General features: G+C 44.2%; 3 protein-coding genes across 4 annotated transcripts; 2 read left to right on the top strand and 1 right to left on the bottom strand.

Moving 5' to 3' along the window:
- The first annotated feature begins 2191 nt into the window (after positions 1–2191).
- On the top strand, positions 2192–7878 carry LOC108435581 (mucin-2). Of its 2 annotated transcripts, XM_017711524.2 has the most exons (5): positions 2192–2484; positions 3092–3133; positions 3500–3758; positions 4355–4516; positions 5042–7878. In XM_017711524.2, exons 3-5 carry the CDS (start codon positions 3614–3616, stop codon positions 6316–6318), a joined length of 1584 nt encoding a protein of 527 aa, XP_017567013.1. In that variant the 5' UTR covers positions 2192–2484; positions 3092–3133; positions 3500–3613; the 3' UTR covers positions 6319–7878. The 2 variants fall into 2 exon arrangements, with proteins under 2 accessions (XP_017567013.1, XP_017567014.1); XM_017711525.2 differs by lacking the exon at positions 3092–3133.
- Positions 7879–8604: 726 nt separating this feature from the next.
- LOC108435549 (steroid 17-alpha-hydroxylase/17,20 lyase) lies at positions 8605–15306 on the bottom strand. Its single transcript, XM_017711457.2, has 8 exons — positions 14600–15306; positions 13542–13680; positions 13219–13448; positions 11665–11751; positions 11326–11517; positions 10426–10595; positions 10120–10223; positions 8605–9154 (listed from the first exon to the last, which is right to left on the bottom strand). The coding sequence occupies exons 1-8, from the start codon at positions 14936–14938 to the stop codon at positions 8910–8912; spliced, it is 1506 nt and encodes a 501-aa protein (XP_017566946.1). The 5' UTR covers positions 14939–15306; the 3' UTR covers positions 8605–8909.
- Positions 15307–21414: 6108 nt separating this feature from the next.
- egr4 (early growth response 4) lies at positions 21415–24912 on the top strand. Its single transcript, XM_017711456.2, has 2 exons — positions 21415–21842; positions 22580–24912. Exons 1-2 carry the CDS (start codon positions 21770–21772, stop codon positions 23644–23646), a joined length of 1140 nt encoding a protein of 379 aa, XP_017566945.1. The 5' UTR covers positions 21415–21769; the 3' UTR covers positions 23647–24912.
- Positions 24913–24950: the final 38 nt, after the last annotated feature.

The raw sequence follows: 24950 nt of genomic DNA, 5'->3' as shown, positions 1-24950 counted from the left end.
TTCCTCACCTGAAGCTGCAAGAAGCCTTGTTGAAAACATGGAGTTATCAGCATTATCACATGCGAAACTTATCTAGAACTGCAAAGAAATTGAAGGACAGTAATGGACTGTAAAGAGAGGCATTCATTTAAATTAGAAATCAGAATGTACTCTTTTAGAAAGAAGGACAACCAGAACTGTCCCCATCATATTAATAATAATAAGAAGAATAATAAATTACATTTATATAGCGCCTTTCACAAACCCATATTAATGGTACTTAAAGCTTTCATCTTTGAGAAAGGACCTTTTTACAAGGTCCTTGTAAAAAGACAACTGGGAGTAGACAACTCAGCGGTATGAGTCTGAAAGGATATGCAGCTGTCAAAAATCCCTTACTGAGAAAAGGAAATAGAAATAAATGAATGAAACTAGTAAATCAAGATGCTGTTTTTCTCCACCCCAGAGTGCAGAACATGATTCTAGTCAGTGTCCAGGCCAGTCGGTGATTCAGACTTGAGACAAACTTCTAAGACTGACCTTTGGAACAGTGGAAAAATATCCCTGCAGAATTCTTTGAAAAACTGAAAGCAAGTCTCCTAATACAACCCCAATACCAATTCCAAGTTGGGACGTTGTGTAAAACATAAATAAAAACAGAATACGATGATTTGCAAATCCTTTTCAACCTATATTCAATTGAATACACTACAAAGACAAGATATTTAATGTTCAAATGAATAAACTTAATTGTTTTTTGCAAATATTCACTCATTTTGAATTTGATGCCTGCAACAAGTTCCAAAGAAGTTGGGACATGGGACAGGGTCATGTTTACCACTGTGTTACATCACCTTTCCTTTTAACAACACTCAGTAAGCGTTTGGGAACTGAGGACACTAATTGTTGAAGCTTTGTAGGTGGAATTCTTTCCCATTCTCGCTTGATGTACAACTTCACTTGCTCAACAGTCCGGGGTCTCCGTTGTTGTATTTTGCGTTTCATAATGCGCCACATATTTTCAATGGGAGACGGGTCTGGACTGCAGGTAAATGTGCAAGTTACCCATGCCATGGGCACTAACACACCCCCACACCATCAGAGATGCTGGCTTTTGAACTTAGCGCTGATAACAATCCGGACAGTCCTTTTCCTCTTTGGCCCAGAGGACACGTCATCCATGATTTCCAAAAACAATTTGAAATGTGGACTCGTCAGACCACAGGACACTTTTCCACTTTGCGTCAGTCCATCTCAGATGAGCTCAGGCCCAGAGAAGCCGGCGGCGTTTCTGGGTGTTGTTGATATCTGGCTTCGCTTTGCATGGCAGAGTTTTAACTTGCACTTGTAGATGGAGCGACAAACTGCGTTCACTGACAGTGGTTTTCTGAAGTGTTCCTGAGCCCATGTGGGAATATCCGTTACAGAATGATATGGGTTTTTAATGCAGTGCCGCCTGAGGGATCGAAGGTCACGGCCATTCAATGTTAATTTTCTGCCTTGCCGCTTACTTGCAGAGATTTCTCCAGATTCTCTGAATCTTTTGATGATATTATGGACTGTAGATGATGACATCCCTAAATTCCTTGAAGTTGCATGTTGAGAAACATTGTTCTTAAACTGTTGGACTATTTTCTCACACAGTTGTGAACCTCGCCCCGTCCTTGCTTGTGAACGACTGAGCCTTTCAGGGATGCTCCCTTTATACCCAATCATGACACTCACCTGTTTCCAATTAACCTGTTCACCTGTGGAATGTTCCAAACAGGTGTTTTTTGAGCATTCCTCAACTTTTCCAGTCTTTTGTTGCCCCTGTCCCAACTTCTTTGGAACGTGTTGCAGGCATCAAATTAAAAATGAGTGAATATTTGCAAAAAACAATAAAGTTTGTCCGTTTGAACATTAAATATCTTGTCTTTGTAGTGTATTCAATTGAATATAGGCTGGAAAGGATTTGCAAATCATCGTATTCTGTTTTTATTTATGATTTACACAACGTCCCAACTTCATTGGAATTGGTTTTGTAAGAATCATACACATACACACACACACACACACACACACACACACACACACACACACACACTATATATATATGTGAAACCGTGGTGCCGCCATCCTCTCAGCGTTGTTGCTATGAGAGATGCAGGGTCCCGCTTGCTACTCTCTGATTGGTTGACACGCTGCGCGGCCTCAGCCAATCAGCACGAGGTCCGCTCTAACGAACATTAAAACTGTTTTTCTAACGGTCTCCGCGGCTTCTGTGATCCGTATATTATTCTCTTGTAACGGTTAACGTGTCGTGTGAACGGCAAAACAATCGCCGAACGGCGCCGTGTTTGTGTCCGGTTTCCTGCTCGGTGCTGTGCAGTGCCGTGTGCAGCAGGCTGGCGCTCCGCTCAGCGATGGCGTAGGGGAGACAGCGCAGGGTCGACAAGATGGAGAAAGGCGGCGGCGTGAGGCTCGCCAGTCGTGGAGGAGGATGGGAGTGAGGGCGGCAGAGCGGTGGGTGCTTTTAGCGTTTTCCTTCCTTCGGCGCCGACATTCACTGACACCCGACAGACAGCAGCTGGTTAGCGGCCATGTAAAGCAGCAGCAGCAGCCTCTCTGGTGTGGCTCTGCTAATGCTAACGGCTCTGGGCCAGCAACGTTAATAACGTTATTCTTCATTTTCAAACCGCCACTTTGGGCTGTACGGCTGTTTTCAAAGCTCTCGAGTTCATCAGCCTCTGGTTGTCTGTGCGTTATGTTCAGTTCTAGCGGCTGTAGGTTCTTCGCGTTAGGAGCCTGTGTTTGCTTTGTGATTTATGCTGTTGTGCAGTGTGTCTGCGATGGAGACCAGCAAGCAGAGTCTTCCCTGTCAGTAACACTAAGACCTGCTGTATTGTGGATTTCCGCAGCCAGCGGTCTAGCTGCTGTATTAAACTGTCACACATGCACATTTACGGGCGTAAATACTCTGCACATAAGCCTGAGAAAAGAAAGTCGGGCAGATATGACAAATGCATCAGGCAGACTTAGACAGTACATCTAAGACAAAGCATCTTAGATATGAATGATTCCTGCCTGCATCCCTCAAGTTTGGTATTTCTTGTATGTATTTTCCATACAGATGGCTGTGGCGGAACATATAAAGAGCGGCATCCTTCTGCAGGTAACTTCTGTAGGTCATTCCATGTACTGTTGGAGTTGTATGTAAGGGTTAATTACTACGGGTTCCTGTTGCATCTGTAGGAGTCAAACTGCGGACTAGCTCTGTGGAGCTCAGACGAATGAAGGGATGATGAAGTTGACAAAACAACTTGACCCAGTGATCAAAAAACTAGATTCGTAATTATTTTAGTAAAATGTGCCTTCATGTCATTTATTTTAATCAGAAAGCTTCTAAATGTGAGTGTTGTGCAATTGAAGAATCCTTTTGATTTTATTTCTTTGTTTTTCTGAAACATGGAGAAAAAAAATTATTTATGCTGCTTACTTCATTTTGAGTCTGTTTACTCTTGCTCTCACTTTTTCTCAGACTTCCTGATCCTGAGGAGGTAGCAAGGGGGTGTTGGCTTGTGTTGCCACAGCAGCAGTCGTGGAGGAGGAGGAGAAGCGCCTGTTTCGGTGGCGCCACGCCCTGCTGCAGGGTATGGAGTACCACAGCACGGGGACCCTGCCGCTCCTGGGCAGCCCCCGCTATTGCCCTGGGGCCAACAGCGCCAGTGGCTACCTCTGCCAGACTGGCCACTGCTGTGGAGAGACCGGATGCTGCACGTACTACTACGAGCTGTGGTGTGAGTATAGGCGGTTTATATTTCACACACTCTAGATATACATGTACAGGAGGGTGGCCACCTTGGTGTTTTCCTCGATCCGGCTGATCAGTTAATTAATGAGCTGTTTTTGAGTTGAAGTGGGTGTGTAACAGCAGAGAAAACACTACAATATGCAAAGCAGGATTACTCAAGGATCAAGGTTGAAAGCCACTGCAATATCATAATACAGTGTCTATTATCTTAGACAGCAGCACAACACCAGTTCCAAAGTTAGGAGACTGTTCCTGTAGATGCTTTAAATAAGTTATGGTACTGTAAACTTTCCTAAACTAATCCACCCATAGTGCAGTGGAACAGATGGAATGGTACAGGAAGTTCTTCTTTACAGTGCATCTGCCAAATGGATTTAATAATATGATTTTTTTTTTCATTTTATTCACTTTTGCTGTAATTCCACTTCATTTACTTGTGTCCTTGTGACTTTGATAGATCGCTAGCTACTTCTGTCTATCCATCCCTCCATGCATCCATCCATCTATATATCTACCTGTGCGTTTCCCTTTACACGCTTCAGTGCTTTATACTATAAGATTTATGCTATCTTCGTGTTGCAGGGTTTTGGCTGTTATGGAGCGTGCTGATCCTGTTCAGCTGCTGCTGTGCTTATCGGCACCGGCAGGCTAAGCAGAGAGTGCAGCAGCAGCAGAGGCAGAGAGAGATCAACCTGATGGCCTACCACGGAGCCTGCAGCTACCCATCCTCTATGCTGGACCTCAGTATGGACTTCTTTATCTCTTACATCTTTTTTCTTTATCTGTCTTTCCTACTTTCTCTTTTAGTCCCCTCTTAGCCTTAGTTCACCTATATCATTCACACTACATACTAGAGTGTGATGGCCAAAATCTTTTTAAAGCATTTTGTTAGATACTATTTAATATTTATATTTATGGTATGCCAGTTTTAAGATACTGGAATATATGGTAGGTTTGCCTGTTTTGATATCCACACAAAGTGGGCAAGCTCTGCAAACCAAACCAGTTTAACACTGCATTGAGATGTGTGTCTTGTCATGCCACAATCTCCATTTGTTTTCCTCAAACTCACTGCTTTTTCTACTCTTTACACTGAAAGCCAAGTAGCAGTCCTACCTGTCACACTGGTTTGAGCTATTTTGCTACGAATGAATAGCTAGACCTTTACTCCTTTCCCATCTAGAATGTAAATATTATGCTAATAGTGCAAATACCAGATTAAAGAATTGGAACAGTATAGTCATTTTAACTTTCTTTCTCCATTGGCAGGTTTCCTTGCATCGCTAAAACTGCCATCCTATGAAGAAGTAGCAGCCCAACCTAGCACCCCACCGCCACCCTACAGTTCGGTAGCTTACCCACGAGGCTCTGCTCACCCTGGTCCGAGTCACATGTTGTCCTCCCAGAGTTCTGATAACTACACCAGCTGCTCCTGTGACTCCTGTTGTCCTTCATCCCCCTGTAGCTCCTCCCCCTCCTCTGCCCAGCTCACTGACGAGACCGACACAAGCCACACCTCCACACCTTCCCACAGTGAAGCAGTACCCATTAATTCCATATCCGTGTTTGCCCACTCAACTGCAGCTTCAGAGGCACATGGTGAGACTGTTTCTACTCCACCCCTCAATGAACCTGGTCCCAACTCTTCATTAAATCGGGCAGAATCAATGGAGGTGGAAATATCGGACTCCGCCTCCCTCGACTGCAATGGCAACAGGACTGTTAAAACAGTTACCAATCAAGCAATTAACAACAACAAGATCAGTAATGCAGACGAAACCACTAAATCCAATGAAACTATTAATACAATTCACATTAGTAATACCAGTGACATCACTAATGCTAGTCAGGCCTGCACCATCACTGAAAGTAATACAACCCAATCCAACCTTGCCAATGATATTAGCAGCGTGGGTCAAACATCTAACCCCAGTCCTACCAGAGACACTATGATCAGTAACACCACTGACTTAGGCCTTTTTCAACCTCCCAGCAATACGTCCCAAAACATCCCAGCTGCCACTCGCCCTACTGTTGCCGTGCCTCCGTCCTCTCCACCATCTTGTTCTCCTATCTCTCCGCCCTCCCCTTCTCTCCCTCCTCCATTATTCCCTCTCACTGACCCTTTGGGAGCTGTCTCAGAGCAACAAAGTTCCCCGACAAAGTGGGAGGGCCCTGTGCAAGAACGACCACCTACCCCGCCCCCTCAGTCTCCGCCCAGACCGGTGCTCTTCTCCCCAGATTTCCTGGAGCCGGAGCGGCGGGATTCGGCCGTCTGCGATCTGGATGTGGACCAGACGCACTTCCAGCAGCGTCGCCTGACGGGAGACTCCGGCATCGAGGTGTGCCGCTGCCGCATCGATCAAGAGGAAGAAGAGGATGAGGAAGATGAAGAGAGGGATCACTTGGAGGCGGACTGCTCCGTCCGAGCCCAGCTGACTCCTTCCACAGGAGATGGGTTAGTGGAGTGGCCAGACATGTGCAGCTCGGCCCCCTCTGCACCAACTAAGGCAGAGGCAGTTGTCATAGCCATGGAAACCATTTGACGGACAGGTGGGCCATTGGAATCCAGTGTACAAGGGCTGAGTGTGGCTTTAGAGAAAGCAAGTGCAGAGAAAGCCTTTTGCGTTGGGGTTTCATAGCAAGTCAGTGTGGAGGTGGAATCCCCCTGGACCGCTGAAGAGAGAATTAGTGAAAGGCAGTAGTCAAGAGTCCAACCAGTTAAAGTAACTTTGCTACTGCATTAGGACTGGCTTAGGATCATAGAGTGGTTTAGGTAAATCTGTAGCTTGACAGCATAGGAAGGTTCTCTCTGTCTCTGTGTCTCTCTGTCTGTTTCTTTCTCTGTTGTTTTGAGAGAAGGATAAAGATGTTCTCCAGCGCTTAACACAAAGCCCATTTTTCTGCTGACAGACAGACTGATGTCAGAGCCACGGACTCTGCTGAAACACACCCACATGCACACAGTAACCATTATGTTTGACCCTGATGTGGGACGGTGGTACAACCATGCCAGCTCATCTGGCCTCCTCTGTGAACAATACAATATATTCTGTAGCAACATTCATAATTCCTTCTCTCTATCTGTCTATCTATTTATCTATCTATCTATCTATCACTCTGTCTCTCTTTCTCCCCCTTTATCTCCCTCTCCTTTTCCCTGCTTTTATTGTAGCCTCTAGCACAGGATCAGAGACCTGTTCCCTGTCCTGTTGAGTGGAGTGTCGTACGCTTTGATAGACTATGAAGCTGCTTGAAATGCTCATGGTTTAAACAATGCCAACAGTAAAGATGCAATAACACAAACACAACTAGTCATAACTGTCCCGTGTGCCTCTGGGTAATGTAGTTCATGCCAGGGTCAGGCAGCCATTTAGCGCTCTGTGTTAACTGGAGCTTACGGCCGAATGTAAAAGGTCCTTCACAGGTTCACACAAACCAAACACGCACCCGAACACGACAGAACACTCTAGAACACACAGAAACATCAGATTGCGTTCTCTTGTTTTTCCAGTGTTTCAGAACACCAGCTTGGCCAAACAGATGCTGCACCTCAAAGCACGGAAGAAGAAAAAAAACCTCAGGACATTGTTTTTGTTCCGTTCTTGATTTTTAATAACATTTTGTTACGTCTTTATGTGGAAACATTTAAACAGCAATGCTCATTGGCAACATGAAAGCAGTCTAAAGACTTAACAGACTCTTTGAACTGCTATCTACAAAGATGAATATAAATATGGGAAATACGTATACAAATAAATATATATGTAGGTACAGATGATATATATATAGATATATATGCTCTCTGTGAAATTATATATATTTTCTAAGCATGCCATTTCATTTGGAGTGCATCACAGTGCTAAAAACTGGTGTAAAATATAATCTGAGGCTGAGGGATTGTGTGTATTGACACTAGTGTTACTATGGCATCAGTACCAAGTTACAATTACGTTACTATGGCGTTACCATGGTGCTGCCGTGGCGTTACTATGACAACCTTCTCTAGTCTGAGCAATAGAGTATGTTTGATGTTGATGTGAGACTGTGAAAGGTGTGCAGATGTTATTCTCAATGACTTCAACACTAAAAGAGTCAAGTGAAAACGTTGCCTCGTCATTTCTATACTGCATGGACCTGTTGATCTGTGATCACCAAATGTGTTTGTATGCATAAGGATACATTCACATTGCAGGGCTTAATGTTCAGTTAATTTCAGTTGTTTTTTTTTTTAGCTCTGATCTGCTGCGATGTTTCACATTCCTGTTCGTAAGTGATGCCATTAGTCATTTGTGTGACCACTGGCATTAGAAGTTGCGCATATGAAGGTGACTCAGCTCTGATTCGATCAGATCATATTTTTGTGTTAACACATTTCTGAAAAAGTTGGTCACTGACTCAGTCCTGCTTCTGAAGGGCTTGATAATTAGCTGATGATCAGGATCAGATGTGTTGGAGCAGAGAATTAGTTGAAACTCTGGGAAGTTTTACCGGAGACAAACCCAACTGAGGTGTATTGTTTTACATGGGGAGGTAAAATCTCTGTCTGAATTACTGGCTAGACAATTTATTCATTAACATCACACAAACAAGATACATATGCAGTATGTTCAGCCGCTCACAAATAGAAATGTCCACGTGTTTAGTTTAATCATAATTTTTGTAACCCTAACCATCTGCCTAGCTGTCTTGAAGTGAATACAGTGTGTCATTAGTTTGGAAAGTTAAGGCCAACATTCAGCAGTACAGCATAAAATCTAACTTTTTTCTCTTACTTTTTAATGTTTTCAGTCATACACTTGAGGTAGGATAATACATACTGGATTAATATGAGCCACAGTGAATATATGTAAATGCTTCTTTGAGTGCCTCTATACTATATGCAGAAGCATGTGGCCTATAAAAATTACCAAAATCTCTGTAAACTGTAATTACATAACCTCACCTCCTTGCATAAAACTAATCCCATAAAAAAAGTACCCAAAACACTGCTGTAATGTGAATGTAGTGTTTGTGTACGCAGCATAATGTTTCATCATGCATGTTTATGATAATATGCCTGTGTTTAATATTAGGCCAACAGGTTGATAGCTGACCGTGGTGATTTGGGCAGTTGTAGGGTCACTGCGAGCTGTGTTTAGTACCGTGGTGTGGCTGTGACACTGTAGCGTAGCGGCTGCAGCACCACCCCATAGCGTCCCCGCAGATCAGGCAGGGAAGCCCCTACGGGGACACTGAAATGAAACCTCTGCAGGAGAAAGCTGACAAACAGGAAGAGCTCCATGTGGGCCAGCGGTTTGCCAACGCAAATCCTGGGACCAGCCCCAAAAGGCAGGAAACTGGGCGGGGTTATCTTCTTACCTGTGGCATCAAGGAACCTGTCTGTGAAAGAAAGAGGAGAGAATGATGATCATAAAATGTGCCACATCTTCAGGTGATATGTATTCTTTGCAGCAGTACTATGTACACTGTTTTGTCCGAAAGTATATTATATGCTCAAAATATTTTTCTGATATCAAGGGTATTAATAGGGAGGGTGGTGCCTGTTTTGGTGCATTAACAGTCTTTATTCTTCTCCCAAGGCTTTACCGTAGATGTTGGAACATTGCTGTGAGCATTTGATTGCATTCAGCCACAAGAGCATGACTGACGTTGAATGATCAGTTCTGGATCATAAATGGTCCTCTAACTCATCCTTAAGGTATTGGATGCTCCAGCCACCTGAGGGAGTAATTCCATTGCTCCACAACCCAATGCTGGGGGGACTTTGTACCCCTTTAGCCGATGCTTGGCATTGGGCGCGGTGACCTTGACTCCTGTGCAGCTGCTCCAGAGCATCCTTTTCTATTCCCAGTGCTTTTCTATGAAGATTATACAGGCTGTGTGCACAGCTGAACACATTGCTCACCAATGAGTGCACTTTTTACTAATTAGAAAGTGTGTCTGGACACTTTTGGACATACAATGTCTATATCAGATTGGAAAACTGAGCTGTAGCCTCATTCGCTGAGCCAGTAAACGTGGTTGAATGTGTACAGACATCTGAGGAACAGTGAACCTCAATATTATTAATGATTTTGTATATTATTAATATTATTAATTAATATATGTATTATATTATTAATGATTATTATTAATGATATCTTTAATATGGTGTCTTCAATCTTGAACTAACTTATTGCTTGCAGCTATAGTGTGAATTCTGGGCACTAAGGAATCTGAATAATCCATAATCCTGTGCTAATCCATGAACCTGTGACAAGTCATCAAGAAACAAGGCATCTCTTTATAAACAGGCAGACTCTAGAGCATTTGTGGTTTCTGAGTGAGTGGGACGTTTGTGGTACCTGGTCTGAAACGATCAGGCTCGTCCCAGTGTTTTGGGTCATGGTGGATCGCCCACATGTTCACCAAAACTCTTGTTCCTTTTGCGACAGCATGGCCTCCCAAACTGCACAGAATAGTAGATTTAGCTTTATTGGAATGTGCATGAAGGCAGACTTTAGGCACGCTGTTAATGTGTGCAATACTGCAACACAGCAAGTAGGATTTGCATCTAACATTCTGGTCACGGCTGTATCTGTGTCTCCATGGAAACCAGAAGTTTGTCCTTTTGGTGGCTACTGTGGTTGCTGCGGCGTTGCCGTGGTTACCTGGTGTCCTGCATAGCGACATGGGGGATAAGGATAGGAGCGACGGGGCGGATCCTCATGACTTCACACAAAAAGCTCTCCAGGAATGGCAGATTGGACCTGTCACTCAAAGAAGGAGGGCGGTCCCTTCCCACATTCTCATCCAGCTCAGCATGAAGACATTCTTGCACCTTGATCATAAAGATGTAATGCCACATTTAAGGAGGACTGAATGACCTTTTTCATGATTGAAATGCATGCTCTTCTTTACTAGACAACATCTTGCAGTTGAACAACTAGGAGAACTATAGCTCATTCCTGCACATTCTCTGTTAACTAGTCCATCATCAGTGGTAAGTTTCTGACCATGGCATTACTTTTGCTACTTTTGGTGGATGATTCTCAGTCCAGCAGTTGCTTAGTAGGGTCCAGCCTAAATAATATCTGATCATTGGTGGTCTGCTGGTGGTCCCTTTACATTGATGAACAGGGAAAATGGGGGCTTATAAACTGACAGTTAATAATTGTAAACTCTACACCTGGACAAAAACAGAACATATATATATGGTTGGAGTTAAGGTGTGAAATACAGGGGGTTCAGGGGAGGGGGTCTGGGACCCCCTAAATAACCTCCTGGACCCCCTGAATGTCTGGGGAATCCCTGAAAATAAACTTATGAAGAAGTGTTATACCAAACATTTTGGTGCCATTGAAGGCACCACTGCTATGGCAAGTGATTAGCATGTAGCTACAGTAGCTAGCCAACATGGGATGCCCCCCTCCCTCCCAAATACCAGGAGAGTGTTTTGCATGCTGGTTGAAGTTGATGATAAAATGGTCAGTGAGTACAGGTACAAGGTTGGCGTAACTAATAAAGTACCAAAACATAGTGTATGTATGTATGTGCATGTGTGTACATACCTGTGGGTTGTGCAGTAGAAATGCTATAGCCCACAGTAAAGTTGTGGAGGTAGTCTCTACTCCAGCTCCAAAAGCTTCAGCTGCGGTCATCAAAACATGATCGTCTGTGATGTCACCCTCCCCAACAGACCCACTCTGACCCATCAGGAGGGCATCCAGCAGGTCACGTGGTTCTCCAGATGTAAGGGTCAACTGCAGGAATAAAACATTTCAACCCTTTGCACAAAATCTTAGGTAACTTTGTAGCCAGAAGCATAATTTTTAATTAAAACCATGAAAAATACTTAATGCTATTAATTCCTCAGATATTGTCTTCATGTTTTCATATATGTGCTTTACCTTGTGCTCTTCTAGTTTCTTACTTAGCAGTTTGTCTCGGATAGATATAAATTCCTTCAGCTTATCCAGGTCCTTGTTAGGGAGGATCTGTGGAAATAAATGCAACAATTTTTTTTATTAATTGTGGCCTGTGCTTACATAATCACCTATTCTGAATGAGAAAGAGATTGTCATCTACACTATATGGCCAAATGTATGTGGGCCCTTGACCATAACATCTATATGAGCTTGTTGGACATCCCATTCCAAATTCATGGACATTATTATGCCCTGCACTTTGTCTGAGAAGGCTTTCCATATGAATGAATGTGGAGTGTGCCTGTGGTTATTCATTCAGAAGAGCATCTGTGGGGTCAAGCACTCATGTTGGATGAGCTCGCAATTAATATTTCCATTTATCCCAAAGGTGTTCACTGGGGTTGAGGTCCAGGCTTTATGCAGGTCACTGCTGTTCCTCCACACCGAACTCAAATCATGTCTTTATGAATCTTGCTTTTGTGCACAGGGGTACTGTCATGATGGAAGAGGTAAGGCCTTCTCTAAATGGCTGCCACATGTTGGAAGCATGTAACTGTCTAAAATGTCTTTGTATGCTGTAGCATTAACATTTCCCTTCATTGAAACTAAAGGATGGATCTCAAACCCTATGAAACAGCCCCAGACCATTATCCCTCTTCCACCAAACTTTACTGTTGGCACTATGGATTCTGGTGCGTGGTATGTAACATTCTCCTGGCATTCACCAAACTCAGATTCTTCTCTCAGACTGCCAGATAGTAAATCATGATTCATCACTTCAGAGAACATGTTTCCACTGCTTCACAGTCCAGTGGCACAGTCCAGAGGCTTTACACCACTTTAGCCATTGCTGGGCATTGTGCATAGTGATTGTGCATGTGCATATGTGCAGCCACTCAGCCTTCAAAACCCATTTTATGAAGCTCCCGATTCCTTGTTCTTGTGCTGATTGTGCAGTTTAGAACTCTGTACTGAGTAATGCAACATACAATAGGTGATTTTTACATGCAATGTGCTTCAGCTCTGTGAGTTTGCATGGTCCACTTCTTTGTTGCTGAGCTGTTGTTGCTCCTAGATGCCTCCATTTCATAATAATAGCATTTACAGTTGCCTGGGGCAGATCTAGCAAGGCAGAAATCTTGTGAACTGACTTGTGGCAAGTGTTGCTTCCAACAGCAGTGCCCCCTTCAAAGTCACTGACCTTTTCAGTATGACTCATTCTACTGCAAAGGTTTGTGTATGGCTTTTGCATGACAGCTTGATTTTATATGCCTGTTAGCAGTGGGTGTGGCTGAAACACCTGAACTCAATAATTGGTCATGTCCACATACTTTTGGCCACAGAGTGTATATATTGAGCATGCATTAACAATCTTACCTAAAAATGCTTGTAAGGTGAGTAACAGCACTGTAGCTAGTAGACTGAGCTATAACACTACATGCACACTGACTCTAACGTTTGCACACTGTTACAATGTGTATTTATCAAATGCTATAAGAGTGTAATGCATTACTAATGATGGCTGGTGTTCCTGACCTGTAGCCAGGGAAAAATGTCCACCAGGCCTCCCCGTGCAATGGTCTGGACTATGCCATCATTATAGTCCATGACCTGCTGGAGCTCAGGGTCATGAGAGCGGTATGACGAATTGAAAACCAGCCTGCACACTACATTGGTGACGGCCCGCATCAAGACAGGAGATAAATCCACTTGCTGCCCCTTACAGTCCTGAAGGTCCAAACACAAATTTTCTGCTGCATCTAACACTGTAGACACAGAGCCAATGTGATGCGTTTAAACAATGCAGATCTTTATTTCCATATTTCCAGTGTGTATGATGTGTGTGTGTGGGAGTGTACCGATGGTCTGCAGCTTGCTGGAACCCTCTCCAAACAGAGCAAACGAGGACAGGACTAATTTGCGATGGCGCTTCCACAGTGTGCTGTAATCTGCAAAGGCAATGTCTTTCCCTCCTCTCGTCAACAGTGCTGTGGTAACCTTGACAGACCACAAACAGGGCAAGGCTTCAGCTGGTGTGTGTGTGTGTGTGTGTGTGTGTGTGTGTTTGTGTGTGCGGGCATGTGGTTTTTTTTTTTTTTTTTTACATTTTAAGTACAAATATGTACTGGCTTTGTGGAAATCATAGAAAAACAGGGCTAACCCACAAAGTCAAAAAGGGAAAAAAAAAAGGGTCCTGACTTAGTGAAGCTCCATGTTTCATCATTGAAAAATAAAATAGAAAAAATTTGGTGTGGCTAAGGCTAAGGTTATTGTTTAAAATAATGGTTAGGTTTTGAAAATTGTTATTATAGGTCCTTAATAAAAATAAAAACATGTAGGGGACATATTACATATAGGGATCTATATCTACTCATCTATGTATCCATATATATATACTGCTATATCTCACTGCTGTTGGAAGAAAACCTTGTATCTCCATTTTTCTGTTGTTTTTCAGTTTTTTCAAATTTTTGAAAATGCCTGTTGCTCTTTACATTGTGTTTAAATTTCATGAGGTATGGACCAATAGAAATGGCTCAGAATAATTTGGACAAAGGTCTGGTTCTATTGACTTATATTAAGAGTATGTTTTTTCCTTCTCCTGTAAAGTTATCATTTTGGAGATACAAGATTTTCTGTTGTTCATGTAAAGACATTTAATTCTAAGCAAAATTATATATGTTATGTCAAGAAAAAATGGAGACACATGAATGTAAGTAAAATGGGCACATGTTGCATACAGGGCGTATTACTTAGGTTCCTTCAGTACCTGTATATATAAAATACATCTGGGACATTGTCACATATAGGTAATACAGATATACATGTGATCATATTTCAGTTAACTTTATCTGCTTTATCAGATATCTCTTTTCTTCCCAGCAATCTGATTATTAACAAAACTAGACAAACTCACCATTTTGGGCCGTCCAGCAAAGTCCCTGCCCCGGTGCAGCAGCATCTCTCTGGCCAGTTCCACCTCGCTGACCACCAGTGTGTAGTGCGGCCCCACATACAAGCTGAAGAGTGGCCCATAGCTGCCAGCCAGTTGTGTTAAGAGCAGGTGTGGAGGCAGTGGGGACCGCAGATGCAGCAGACTGCCCAGCACTGGTAATCTGGGCAGACAGGGCACTGTCCGCTCGTTTCTGGAGAACCGGCACCATCCCAGTATACATTTTACCAAAACCAGGATTAGTATAGCAACAAAGCAGCAGGGCAGTAGAGTCGCTGGGGAAACGACTGGCTTGATGTCCATAGTGAGTGAGTGTGTGTGTGCGAATGTGTGAGTATATATGTACGATGTGGTTGTCAATGTAAAGTCACAGATGACGTTAGTGTACCAAAATGTGTCTATAGATGTATGTAAATGCGTGCGTGTGTGTAAATGGTTATGCTTTATATAGAGGTGTGTATAAGCATGTGGGATTAACCAAAGCTCCAGTTCAGAGGGTTTATAAAGAGTCAGGCCTGAGATAGAGGTGGGTTGTTATCAGGGCCTTGGGTAGGGGTCTGAAGTCATGGAAACCCTTACAGGGTTTGGCAAGTTGCTTGAGGGTCACTAGAGCAGACAAGCATGAAAATGTGCTGACATGCTAATTAAAAAACCTGCTGATGTAGTGCAAAAGTCAGAGACCTACCTCTCTATTTATTTATTTTCCAGTGAAAACAACCTTTAACGGTAAGCTTTTAATTTTTCAGGAGATATTTCTCAGGAGATCAGCGATGTGTTAATACAGTTGCATAAGGAAGGTGAACATCAAAGGAAAGTATGTGAAAATAATTGAAATAGTTCCTAACAACGCCTTCCGCCCGAAGACTGCTGGGATAGGCTCCAGCATCCCCCCGCGACCCTGACGGAGGTGCAGCTTAGAAAATGGATGGATGGATGTATGGATGGATAGTTCCTAACAACTGTGCAACGCATGGTAGACCACCGAAACTGTCCCCAGGACATAAACAGCATTTAACGCTTTCGTCTTTGAGAGAGAGGAGAAAATCAAGTTCCACTCTCCAACAGGTGTTTCTGTCCATCCTTCCGCTATGAGAAGGCAACACTATGGGTCTGAAAGGATGTGCAGCTGTCAAGAACAACTGAGAAAAGGAAACAGACAGAAGCTGCTGGTGTCCTCCGAACAAAAGACTGACTTCCCCAAAGTCCAGACTTCAACCTCACTGAATATGTTTTGGATTATTTGGATTGTGAGAAGCAGAACGTGCAACCGACGTCTATGACTGAACTTTGGAGGTATGGAAAAATATCCCTGCAGATTTCTTTGAAAAACTGAAAGTGAGTCTTCTGAACAGAATGGTGGGCACACCAAATACTGAAAAATGTAATATTATATTTAGTTATTGAGGCTTTATGTATTTTTCTGTTTTTATGCTCCTGCTGAAAAATGAACTCATACATTACCTAATGGCTGTTTTGACTAGAACTTTAAATAAATAAAATAATGCTTGTAGCCAGTAATTAATAAAGTTACTCTGTGGCTAAAGCTGCACTAGCCTTGAACACTGTCCTTACTGAAGATCCAAGGCTGAAATGCTGGATAAACTGTGTGTGTGTGTGTGTGTGTGTGTGTGTGTCTTTTGGGAGAGAAATACTGCAGGACTATGTGGAAATAGGAAAAATAAAAATATAAGATATACATTTGCGCTATAATCTATATATAATGGCCCCAAAAAATATATTTAAAAAAATATAACTTTTTTTTTACTTTTAATTTAGTGTGCACTTCTGACGCATGATTGCTATGACAGTAAATCTGCATGTGCCAGACTCACTCACAAGTCATGCACTCACCTACACACACACACACACACACACACAAACAATCGTATTTATGTGAATTGTTGGGCCATTACATAGACTTCTATTTCCTTGGAGTCTTTACTGTTGTTTTCTTTATTTGTATATTATGTAGGTCTATATGTTACTTGCAGTGCATTGGGAATACAAATGTACATTTTTATGTAAATAAAGCAAATATTGAATTGACAATGAGAGAGAGAGGGGGCATCTGAAGAATGAATGTTTGTGCACTCTAAACATAACAGTGTGTCAGAGAGACTGGGATGCTCACATGGAGGCAGAGAGAGAGAGAGAGAGAGAGAGAGAGAGAGAGAGAGAGAGAGAGAGAGAGAGAGAGAGAGAGAGAGAGAGAGAGAAACACCACACACATTTATCTCCATATTAGAATAAAGCTGATCTAAGATCAGATTCTAGCCCTGATTTCAGATCAGCTTTACTAAAAGAAAGTACACTGTCCTCCAATGAGAAGTGAGATGTGTGCTTTTAAGTGAACACAGCTAAATCCCCAGCGCTGGAGAAACGCCCACAGTGTTTATATAAGTCCAGCTGGACACGAATGAACACTGGAGGAGTGAACGCAAGGCTGAGAGATTTAAAGGAACAGTCCAGCTTTTCTCAGCCCGATCTCTCTGTCTACCACATCTGTATCCATTAATTATCACACACAATAACAGCATTGCATTTCCCTGCACTTAGAAAGACACTGAAACCTCCGGACTTCCAGCTCTCTTATAACCGAAACCAATGGGCAGGGGCAGGTTAATGAACAGGCTTACCTAGGCTGAAGCCCAGGGGCCCTGCACTATAGAGGTTTATATATAAACCTCCACTTAGAGATTTGTTTATTCCCCCTACCCACATGTTTAAAACTATCTTTATCAAACAGGCTTTTTAATGAAATTAAAAACTTTTAGTGAAATGTTTTCTGTGAGTGCCGTCATTGTTTTATGACCAATCAAATTATTACATCTCCGCCCTCTTTTCGCAGCCCTCCAATCACCGCACGGTAACCGTTTGCTTTAGCTCCTATTCTTTAGCTACCTACAAAGGCTTAAGCTGAAGTTTAGCTCAGGCTTAGTGCACATTTCAAACCTTCAAACCTGGCTTGTAGCATTTTGGTTCTGAGTTTAATTTTAGTGAGGCTAAAACCGGCTTTCCGTTTGCGCGGTTCTTTTTTGAATTCTCAGTTCCACCTTAAAAGGTGCAGCCGTCCCAGGCGCCACAACACAACTGCGGCACTGTTTAAGGTGGAACGGAAAGTTCGAAAAAGAGCCTGACGGAAAAAAATTTAAGAAGCACCTCCGTTTGAGTTTGTGCAGTAAAGGAAAGATGATAAATGGCAGTGCTGGAAGTGAGTGCCAGTGTGGGCACCTTCATTAGAAACAAAGGTTGGGGGCGCCATAGGACCCACGACCACCTGTAGCCCAAGCCCCCCCCCCCCTCCTCCCCGCAAATCGAAACAAGAAACAGTAAGACGTGTCATGATTACGAGAGAATGTCTTACCAAAGCTTTAATAGCGACGTTTTCTCGAACCGAATTCCTGTTACTTACACTTTCTCTAAGGTTTAATGGTGTCCATGGCGACAGCGGCGCGCCACACCGCTGCACTGCTAACGCGCTGGCATAAATCCATCCCTCTGGAAAACTAGTGCCATCTCTGAAAGACCGAGTCATGCAGTTTTAGTGCTTAGTTTAGCTCTTACTGAAGAATCTCCCACAGTATTCAGCAGATTGTAGAAATGTTTTGTAAACATTTCCTGTCAGACACCACTAAATGCGTTTGAGTCGAGTACAGGAGAACGTGCTGATCGGCCGTGCAGAGAAGCCTCATTAGATGGAGGTTAGGTCGAAGCGTTGCTTTAATGTACCTCTTTCTCTCTGAAGGAGGTTCTACATTAGATCAGGTCACATTCCTACAGACGCCGTCCAGCGAGCTCATACAGGTGCTGCTGTTTCAGTGCGCGCGCTGAGGGTGGCACGAGCACATCAACCTGTATCAGCCCGCAGATGTAAGCTTGAATATAAGCGCCTCGTCTTCCCAGCCTTTCACTGCTGCCTGTAATTAGAGCCCTCGCTGTGAGAGGCTGATGAGCGCAGAGTTGCTCTAATTTAGCTGAGAGACACACACACACACACACACACACACTGCAGTTTCCGCCTCTGCAGCACGCGCGCTCCCGGGTATTATTCTCTCGTGCTCTACAGGTCGAGGTTTGTCCTGCAGGGGGCGCTCTAGCACACAGCCCCCCCCCCCCCCCCCCCCCAGTCAGACAACCCAAAACTATATAGACGTTAAATAAATAAAATAAGGAACGAGTCACGTGCTTGTAATTTCTTAGCAGCGCCATGTTTGGTGTGTATATCCGGAATTCCGCTTTAAAGGTAAAGAGCTGCACTTTAAACCAGCAGAGACTGAAGGAGCTCTCAGACTGCAGAGGACAGAAAACACCCTTAAAGTTAATAGAGAAAATTCTGTATTAATCGGTTCCATTTTACGTTTTGCTTTATTATTATTATTATTATTATTATTATTATTATTATTATTAAAGAAATAAAACAGTCAAAGATTCCAGAAAGATTCAAGAAGTAAAAATATATAAGCAAAATCAGCAAACAGACAAACAGTTAAAGCAAAAAATGGCAAAATGAATAATAAATTTATGTCAGAATGAATGAAAGTATGAATCTTTCTGAAAAGTTATGTTCGATTTAACTCATTAATTCTATTTGCAAAGTATTTTGGGCATTTTGATATTTAATGTTTTGCTTGTGAAATTTCTTATTTTATTTGGAACTTTTGGCACAACATTAACTCTATAGAATTGTCACATTTGGAGATGCTGGGTCAAGTATTTTGTTAAAATCTGTGCTTAAAATTGTGGCGTTTTTGTTCAGTGCATTTGTCACTGGAGTGATCTTCAAGGACTTTTATTTTGAAAGGCGGGGCTGTGCGTGGTAGCCGGCTTCAGGTGAGAGAGTTGTAAAGAAAGGAGAGCTAGGCTAACAGTTCGGCTACAACTGGCAGGGTTTGTGTTTTCTTGGTGCACTTCACGCTGTTTCTCGGCATTGCTTAAACAAGTTGACTCGTTCAAGGCTCTTGGGGAAAACTCCCCCGTCACGGTATCTAGCACTCGGGCAGTTAGTGTCTATGGTTATCTAGCACTCTTCGCAGAAACATGGATAGAAAGAGAAAAACAGCGGTCGGCCCTGCTGGCTGACATGGCAAAGTGTGCTAAGATGATGATGATTAGGGCTGTTAATTCTGATAATAAAAGCAGGCAAATTAGCTCAGTGAACATTACAGCAGTTCAGCTTTATTCTCCTGTAACGTAGCACACAAATGTGGGGAGAAAAACTTTGGGAAATGAGTTTCATCGTTTTACAGTTGGCCACAAACCACATAACAGAAAACGATTCGTTGATGGAGAAACGTGTTGTCAATTCGACCTTGGTCCTGCTGGGGGCGCTCTGAAATCTGCTGCCAGTCCACCCTCTTCTCATATTACGTAGCTGACCTTTAGTCATGTTTATGTGAGCACGACGTTATTGCAGTGATTATAAAGGTCAGTCACTGAGGTTTATGAGCCGTGATCATGATGCACTTGGTGCATATTTTAAAATGACAGCATTTGTTACTCAACCTGCTTTCTCATTTCAAAACACTGAGACGCCTTCACACAGCAGCGTGAATCCAAATGGGCTTTAATATTTTACACCAGCAGTTTGATTCATAAAACCAGCCCTTACATAACACAGCGCATGCTCAACTCATCTGACCCAGTATTTCTGCACTTTTAACCTCGTTCGTGATTTTAGCAGAGAAGACAGTAGAGCATTAGGCGACTCTCGCCTCGCTATGCTGAATCAGTTTATTATGCAAAAGTGGTCCATGTGTGAAAACGGGTCTTGGCTTGGCAGATTAGGGAGAGAAATAATCTGAACTGGAGAGTCTATTCAAACAGAAAAGCCATTAGAACGCTTCCATTTTTCCCACCCACTTTCCGGAAAACCCTGCTTCCTTCAGTACGATTGGCTAGAACTTCATTCTCCCATATGGTGGACCATGTGGTGAGTGTGACCTACTAACCAATCGTACCACAGCATGCGATACTGTATTAGCCAATCTCAACCCAGGAGGTGGGAACCTTCTGAGTATTCCTAGGTGGAATCTGTCGGAATACGGGTGGGAAAAATAACAATGCGGCTGTATGCGCTGTCCAGGGTGCTGAAAACTGATATTGCTGCAACAGGCTACAGCAACTTAATCCAGCACCAGCCTGCGTGGAGCCTTTTGCAGCCCGCCTTATTCTCATTGTGTAAGAAAGATCTGTTCACTGTGGTGCTATATTATGTTTATATATATATATATATATATATATATATATATATATATATATATATATATATATATAATAAAATGCATGTAGTTGAAGCTGCGATTATAGAGCCCACATGTTATGGCAATGACTGCACATAATTTGGTAACTGTTATACTCTTGGGGATGTTACGCACATCATATATAATATAATATAATATAATAGAATAGAATAGAATAGAATAGAATAGAATATAGGCGGTGGTCTGGTTTTAGTTCAGCTTTGGCTCCAGAAGCAAACAAGAATAAAGCAGCCAACATTTCATAGCATGATTGCGCAGAACTTTCTGGCTCTTGTAGCTGTTATTTAAGTCGTTCAGGCATCTTTTCCTGCAGCATCGACCTGCCTTGAGGCAATTCCTGCCAGACAAACGCCACACTGTGAAGATCAGTGGACATTTTAACAGTCGGTCTTCAGCTGCTAACATTATGGCCGCCCTCCATTCACAAACAGCTCAGTCTCCAGACCATGTTTTATTTATTTATTTCACATGTTTTTTTCTTTCTCTGCATCAGGAAAACCGCCGCTACGTCACGGCCCCGTGCCCATTTTCGGAGGGGGAACCCCGTCACATCCTCTTCTGCCCATTTATGGGCAGCGGCGCGCACCCAGAAGCTCCTCGGCGGGGAATCCTCGCGCTGATGCGGCGGGAGGCGGAGCGCCGGCGGTATAAAAGGAGCGGCAGAGGGATCCCAGTAAACAGCGACCAGAGGAAGACAAACCGGATAACCTAAAGCCACTCAAACCAGCCGAACGAGAACGCGCAGGGAATCCCGGACCGGAAACCCGAGCGCTGGAGCAAAGGACACACGCGCCTCGTGGATTTGAAGCACAAACGGGACATTTTTGTTCGTAACTTGCTGTTTGATTTGGTACCGCAGCGGATTTCCTTCATCATGCTGAACACAGTGGACTTCAGCGCGCTGGACTTCATCTGCGAGCGCCAAGCGACCACCGAGCCGGAGACCGGTAAGCGCGAGCGGGCTCTGGGCTTTAGGGCGATGAGGTGGTGCACAATGAGCTGTTCTCACCTGCTCTGCTTTAATGGGGGCTTCATGTGTGTTAATGGGGGCAACGCTGTTAGAGCGAACAGCAGTGAGTCATTTATGCATCAACTGGAGAGAGATTATATAATGACACCCCTCTCTCTCTCTCTCTATCACTCTCTCTCTCTCTCTCTCTCTCTCTCTCTCTCTCTATCTCTCTCTCTCTCTCTATCTCTCTCTGTGTATCTCTATCTCTCCTCTCTCTCTATCTCTCTCTGTGTATCTCTATCTCTCCTCTCTCTCTCTCTCTCTCTCACTATCTCTCTCTGTGTATCTCTATCTCTCCCTCTCTCTCTGTCTTTCTCTCTCATCTCTCTCTCTCTCTCTGTATCTCTAACTCTCTCTCTCTCTCTGTCTCTCTCTCTGTCTTTCTCATCTCTCTCTCTCTCTCTCTCTCTCTCTCCAGTTCATTGTGCATTATTAGCAATGCAAATGATGTTAATTTTACTAACTTTCTTTTGTTAAACTTTGAGTCAGTTGTATAATAATAATAATAATAATAATAATAATAATAATAATAATAATAATAATAAAACACAGATGCGTTTCAGAGTCTGTAGAACGTAAATAATGAACGAGATAATTAAATGAAATAAACAATAATGAAATAATGAAACAAACATTAACCCTTTCCTCTCTCTTTCTCTTTCTCTCTCTCAGGTCTCCTGAAGCCTAAACTCGAGCTTCCGGACTCTCCGTTTCTCTCCGGCTGCGCCGAATGCTCCTCTGATCTCTTCCCTCCCTCTCCTCCTTCTCCTCCCTCTCCTCCCTCCGTCTTCCACCCGGAGACAGACGCCCTCCTGAACCTCATCACAGAGATCGTGGGTCTGTCTGCGAGCTCGCCTCCGCCCTCCAGCTCGCGTTGCTGCAGCAGCAACAGCGGGGGCGCGCTCCTTCGCCAGGGCTCGGTGGGCTCGGTCGCGAGCTCTCTCGGCTCTCCCGCCTCGCCGTTCTGCAGCGACTCCTTGGACGAACTCGCGGACACGACAGGGAGCGCGTGCCAGCCGCTCGCGGCGCACGTCAAGAAGGAAAGCTTCGACGACCTCTTCGATGACTTCTTCGAGGACGCGCGCGCCTGCGAGCGCCTCGCGGACCTGGACGACATTATCGAACTGCTCTCGCCGCTGGAGCCCGCGTGCGCCCCAGAAACGTGGATAAAGCAGGAGCCGCTGTACGCGGACGAGTGCGCACAGACCGTCCCGAGCCCCCCAGACTTCACCGCCCAAGTCCAAGCCACGTCCACTCTGCACGGACACGCCTTCTACCGCGCAGCGTGCTTTCCCCATGACCCCCTCGCGCTGGACTCTCTGCTTTTCTCAACGGCGCTGCCGACCGGAACGCGAGCGCACGCGCCCAAAGCTCCGGGCAGGAAAGCCGCCGCCTCAGGCGCACGCCGCGAGAAGCCCTTCTCGTGCCCCGTGGAGAACTGCGAGCGCCGCTTCTCGCGCTCCGACGAACTCAACCGCCACGTGCGCGTACACACGGGCCACCGACCCTTCCAGTGCCGCGTGTGCGCGCGCCGCTTCGGCCGCAGCGACCACCTCACCACGCACATGCGCACGCACACCGGCGAGAAGCCCTTCTCGTGCGACGTGTGCGGCCGCCGCTTCGCGCGCAGTGACGAGAGGAAAAGGCACGCACGCGTGCACCTCAAGCAGCGCGAGAGGGCGCAGCAGAAAGCCGAGCTCGCGGCCGCCTGCGCTTTCGCCTTGCCGGGACTGGTGTGAGCGGCGCGAGGGGCGCGCTCGCTAAACCTGCTACGTTTAATGGCTGCGGTAACGCGCCGAGTTCACGCGCCTCAGCCAGTGAAAGGGTCAGTGAATACTTGGAGCGTGGAGGTCCTGAAATGGGTCAGTTTGGTGTCTGTAACCAGAGGTGGCGAGACGGTGACCGCTGTGGAATGTTAAAGACGGTGGCTGTGTCTCAAATCGAGCCTTAAGTTCCCTACATAGTGAATTCCTGCCTGCTGAATGAAACCGAGCCTGACCGGTTCCTAACGGGCGCTGGGTTTACTGCAGCACTATAACATTGGGACAATTCATCCTTCTGGAAAGCTTGTGGCGTCATATGAAAATGAGCTACGCTGGACTTGGATAGCTTGGCTATAAGCTAACTGCTAAGCAAGGATCTGGAAACACTTAGCTTAAAATACAAAATACCAAAAATGACAAAGTACTTTAAACAAATTACATCCGTGGACTGACATTCAAGCGCGCTCATGTCTACATTGGGACACCCCTAGACATGAAGTTTACTACCTACGGAACAAGGGGGCCAGTTCTGAGTGATTTGAGACACGCCCTCGCACTGAAGGGGAAAGTGTCGTTTGGGTGGGCTCGTGCCCCGCTGTCCTCGGGCTAGCGAAGACAAAAACCCAGAAACGAGAGACTCTGAGCACAAAGCGGACTCCAGTGTCGTTTTGCAGTTTCTGAAATTGACTTGCATGTTTTGTTCAGTATGATATGAACGTGTTTGACGCTGCTAGACTCGCGTTAGCATGCACGTGTTCTTTCTGTTTCCTCACACTTTCTATGGTCGCAGTGTCGTATTTTGATACATTGCTCTGTTTAATCCAGACCGAAGAAGCCTATATATTTGTACATATATATATATTTATATTTTTTGAATGTATTTTTCTACCGTTCATTTTAAGACCGACAGTAAGAGAGATATATATATCTATCTATCTTCTTATAGATTTGAATTGAATTCTTGTATTCACCTTTGACAGTGGAATGTGCTTGACTGGTTCGTGCGAACCAAATGCAGAAGAAAAACATCAACATCGTAGTTGAGTTGCAGTAGCACACTTGGTTGTGCAGATATCTCGGCCTGTTCCTCGGGGCAGAGCCGGCGTTTGTCTATATATTATCGTCTACTTGCCTTTGAAAACAAATGACAATGTTCTTGTGCGATGCCACGCTGTTTAAAGCCTTATGCATATTTTAAAGAAGTAATGAATGTTTGAAATAAAATGAAGTATTTATTGATTACATGTGATTGTTTAACTGAGTCATTTACCACTTAAACA

Source organism: Pygocentrus nattereri, chromosome 9 (assembly GCF_015220715.1).
Source record: "Pygocentrus nattereri isolate fPygNat1 chromosome 9, fPygNat1.pri, whole genome shotgun sequence".
Taxonomy (NCBI): Eukaryota; Metazoa; Chordata; class Actinopteri; order Characiformes; family Serrasalmidae; genus Pygocentrus; species Pygocentrus nattereri.
The sequence above is the reverse complement of the archived record's forward strand: the minus strand, read 5'-3'. Positions and strand labels throughout refer to the sequence as shown.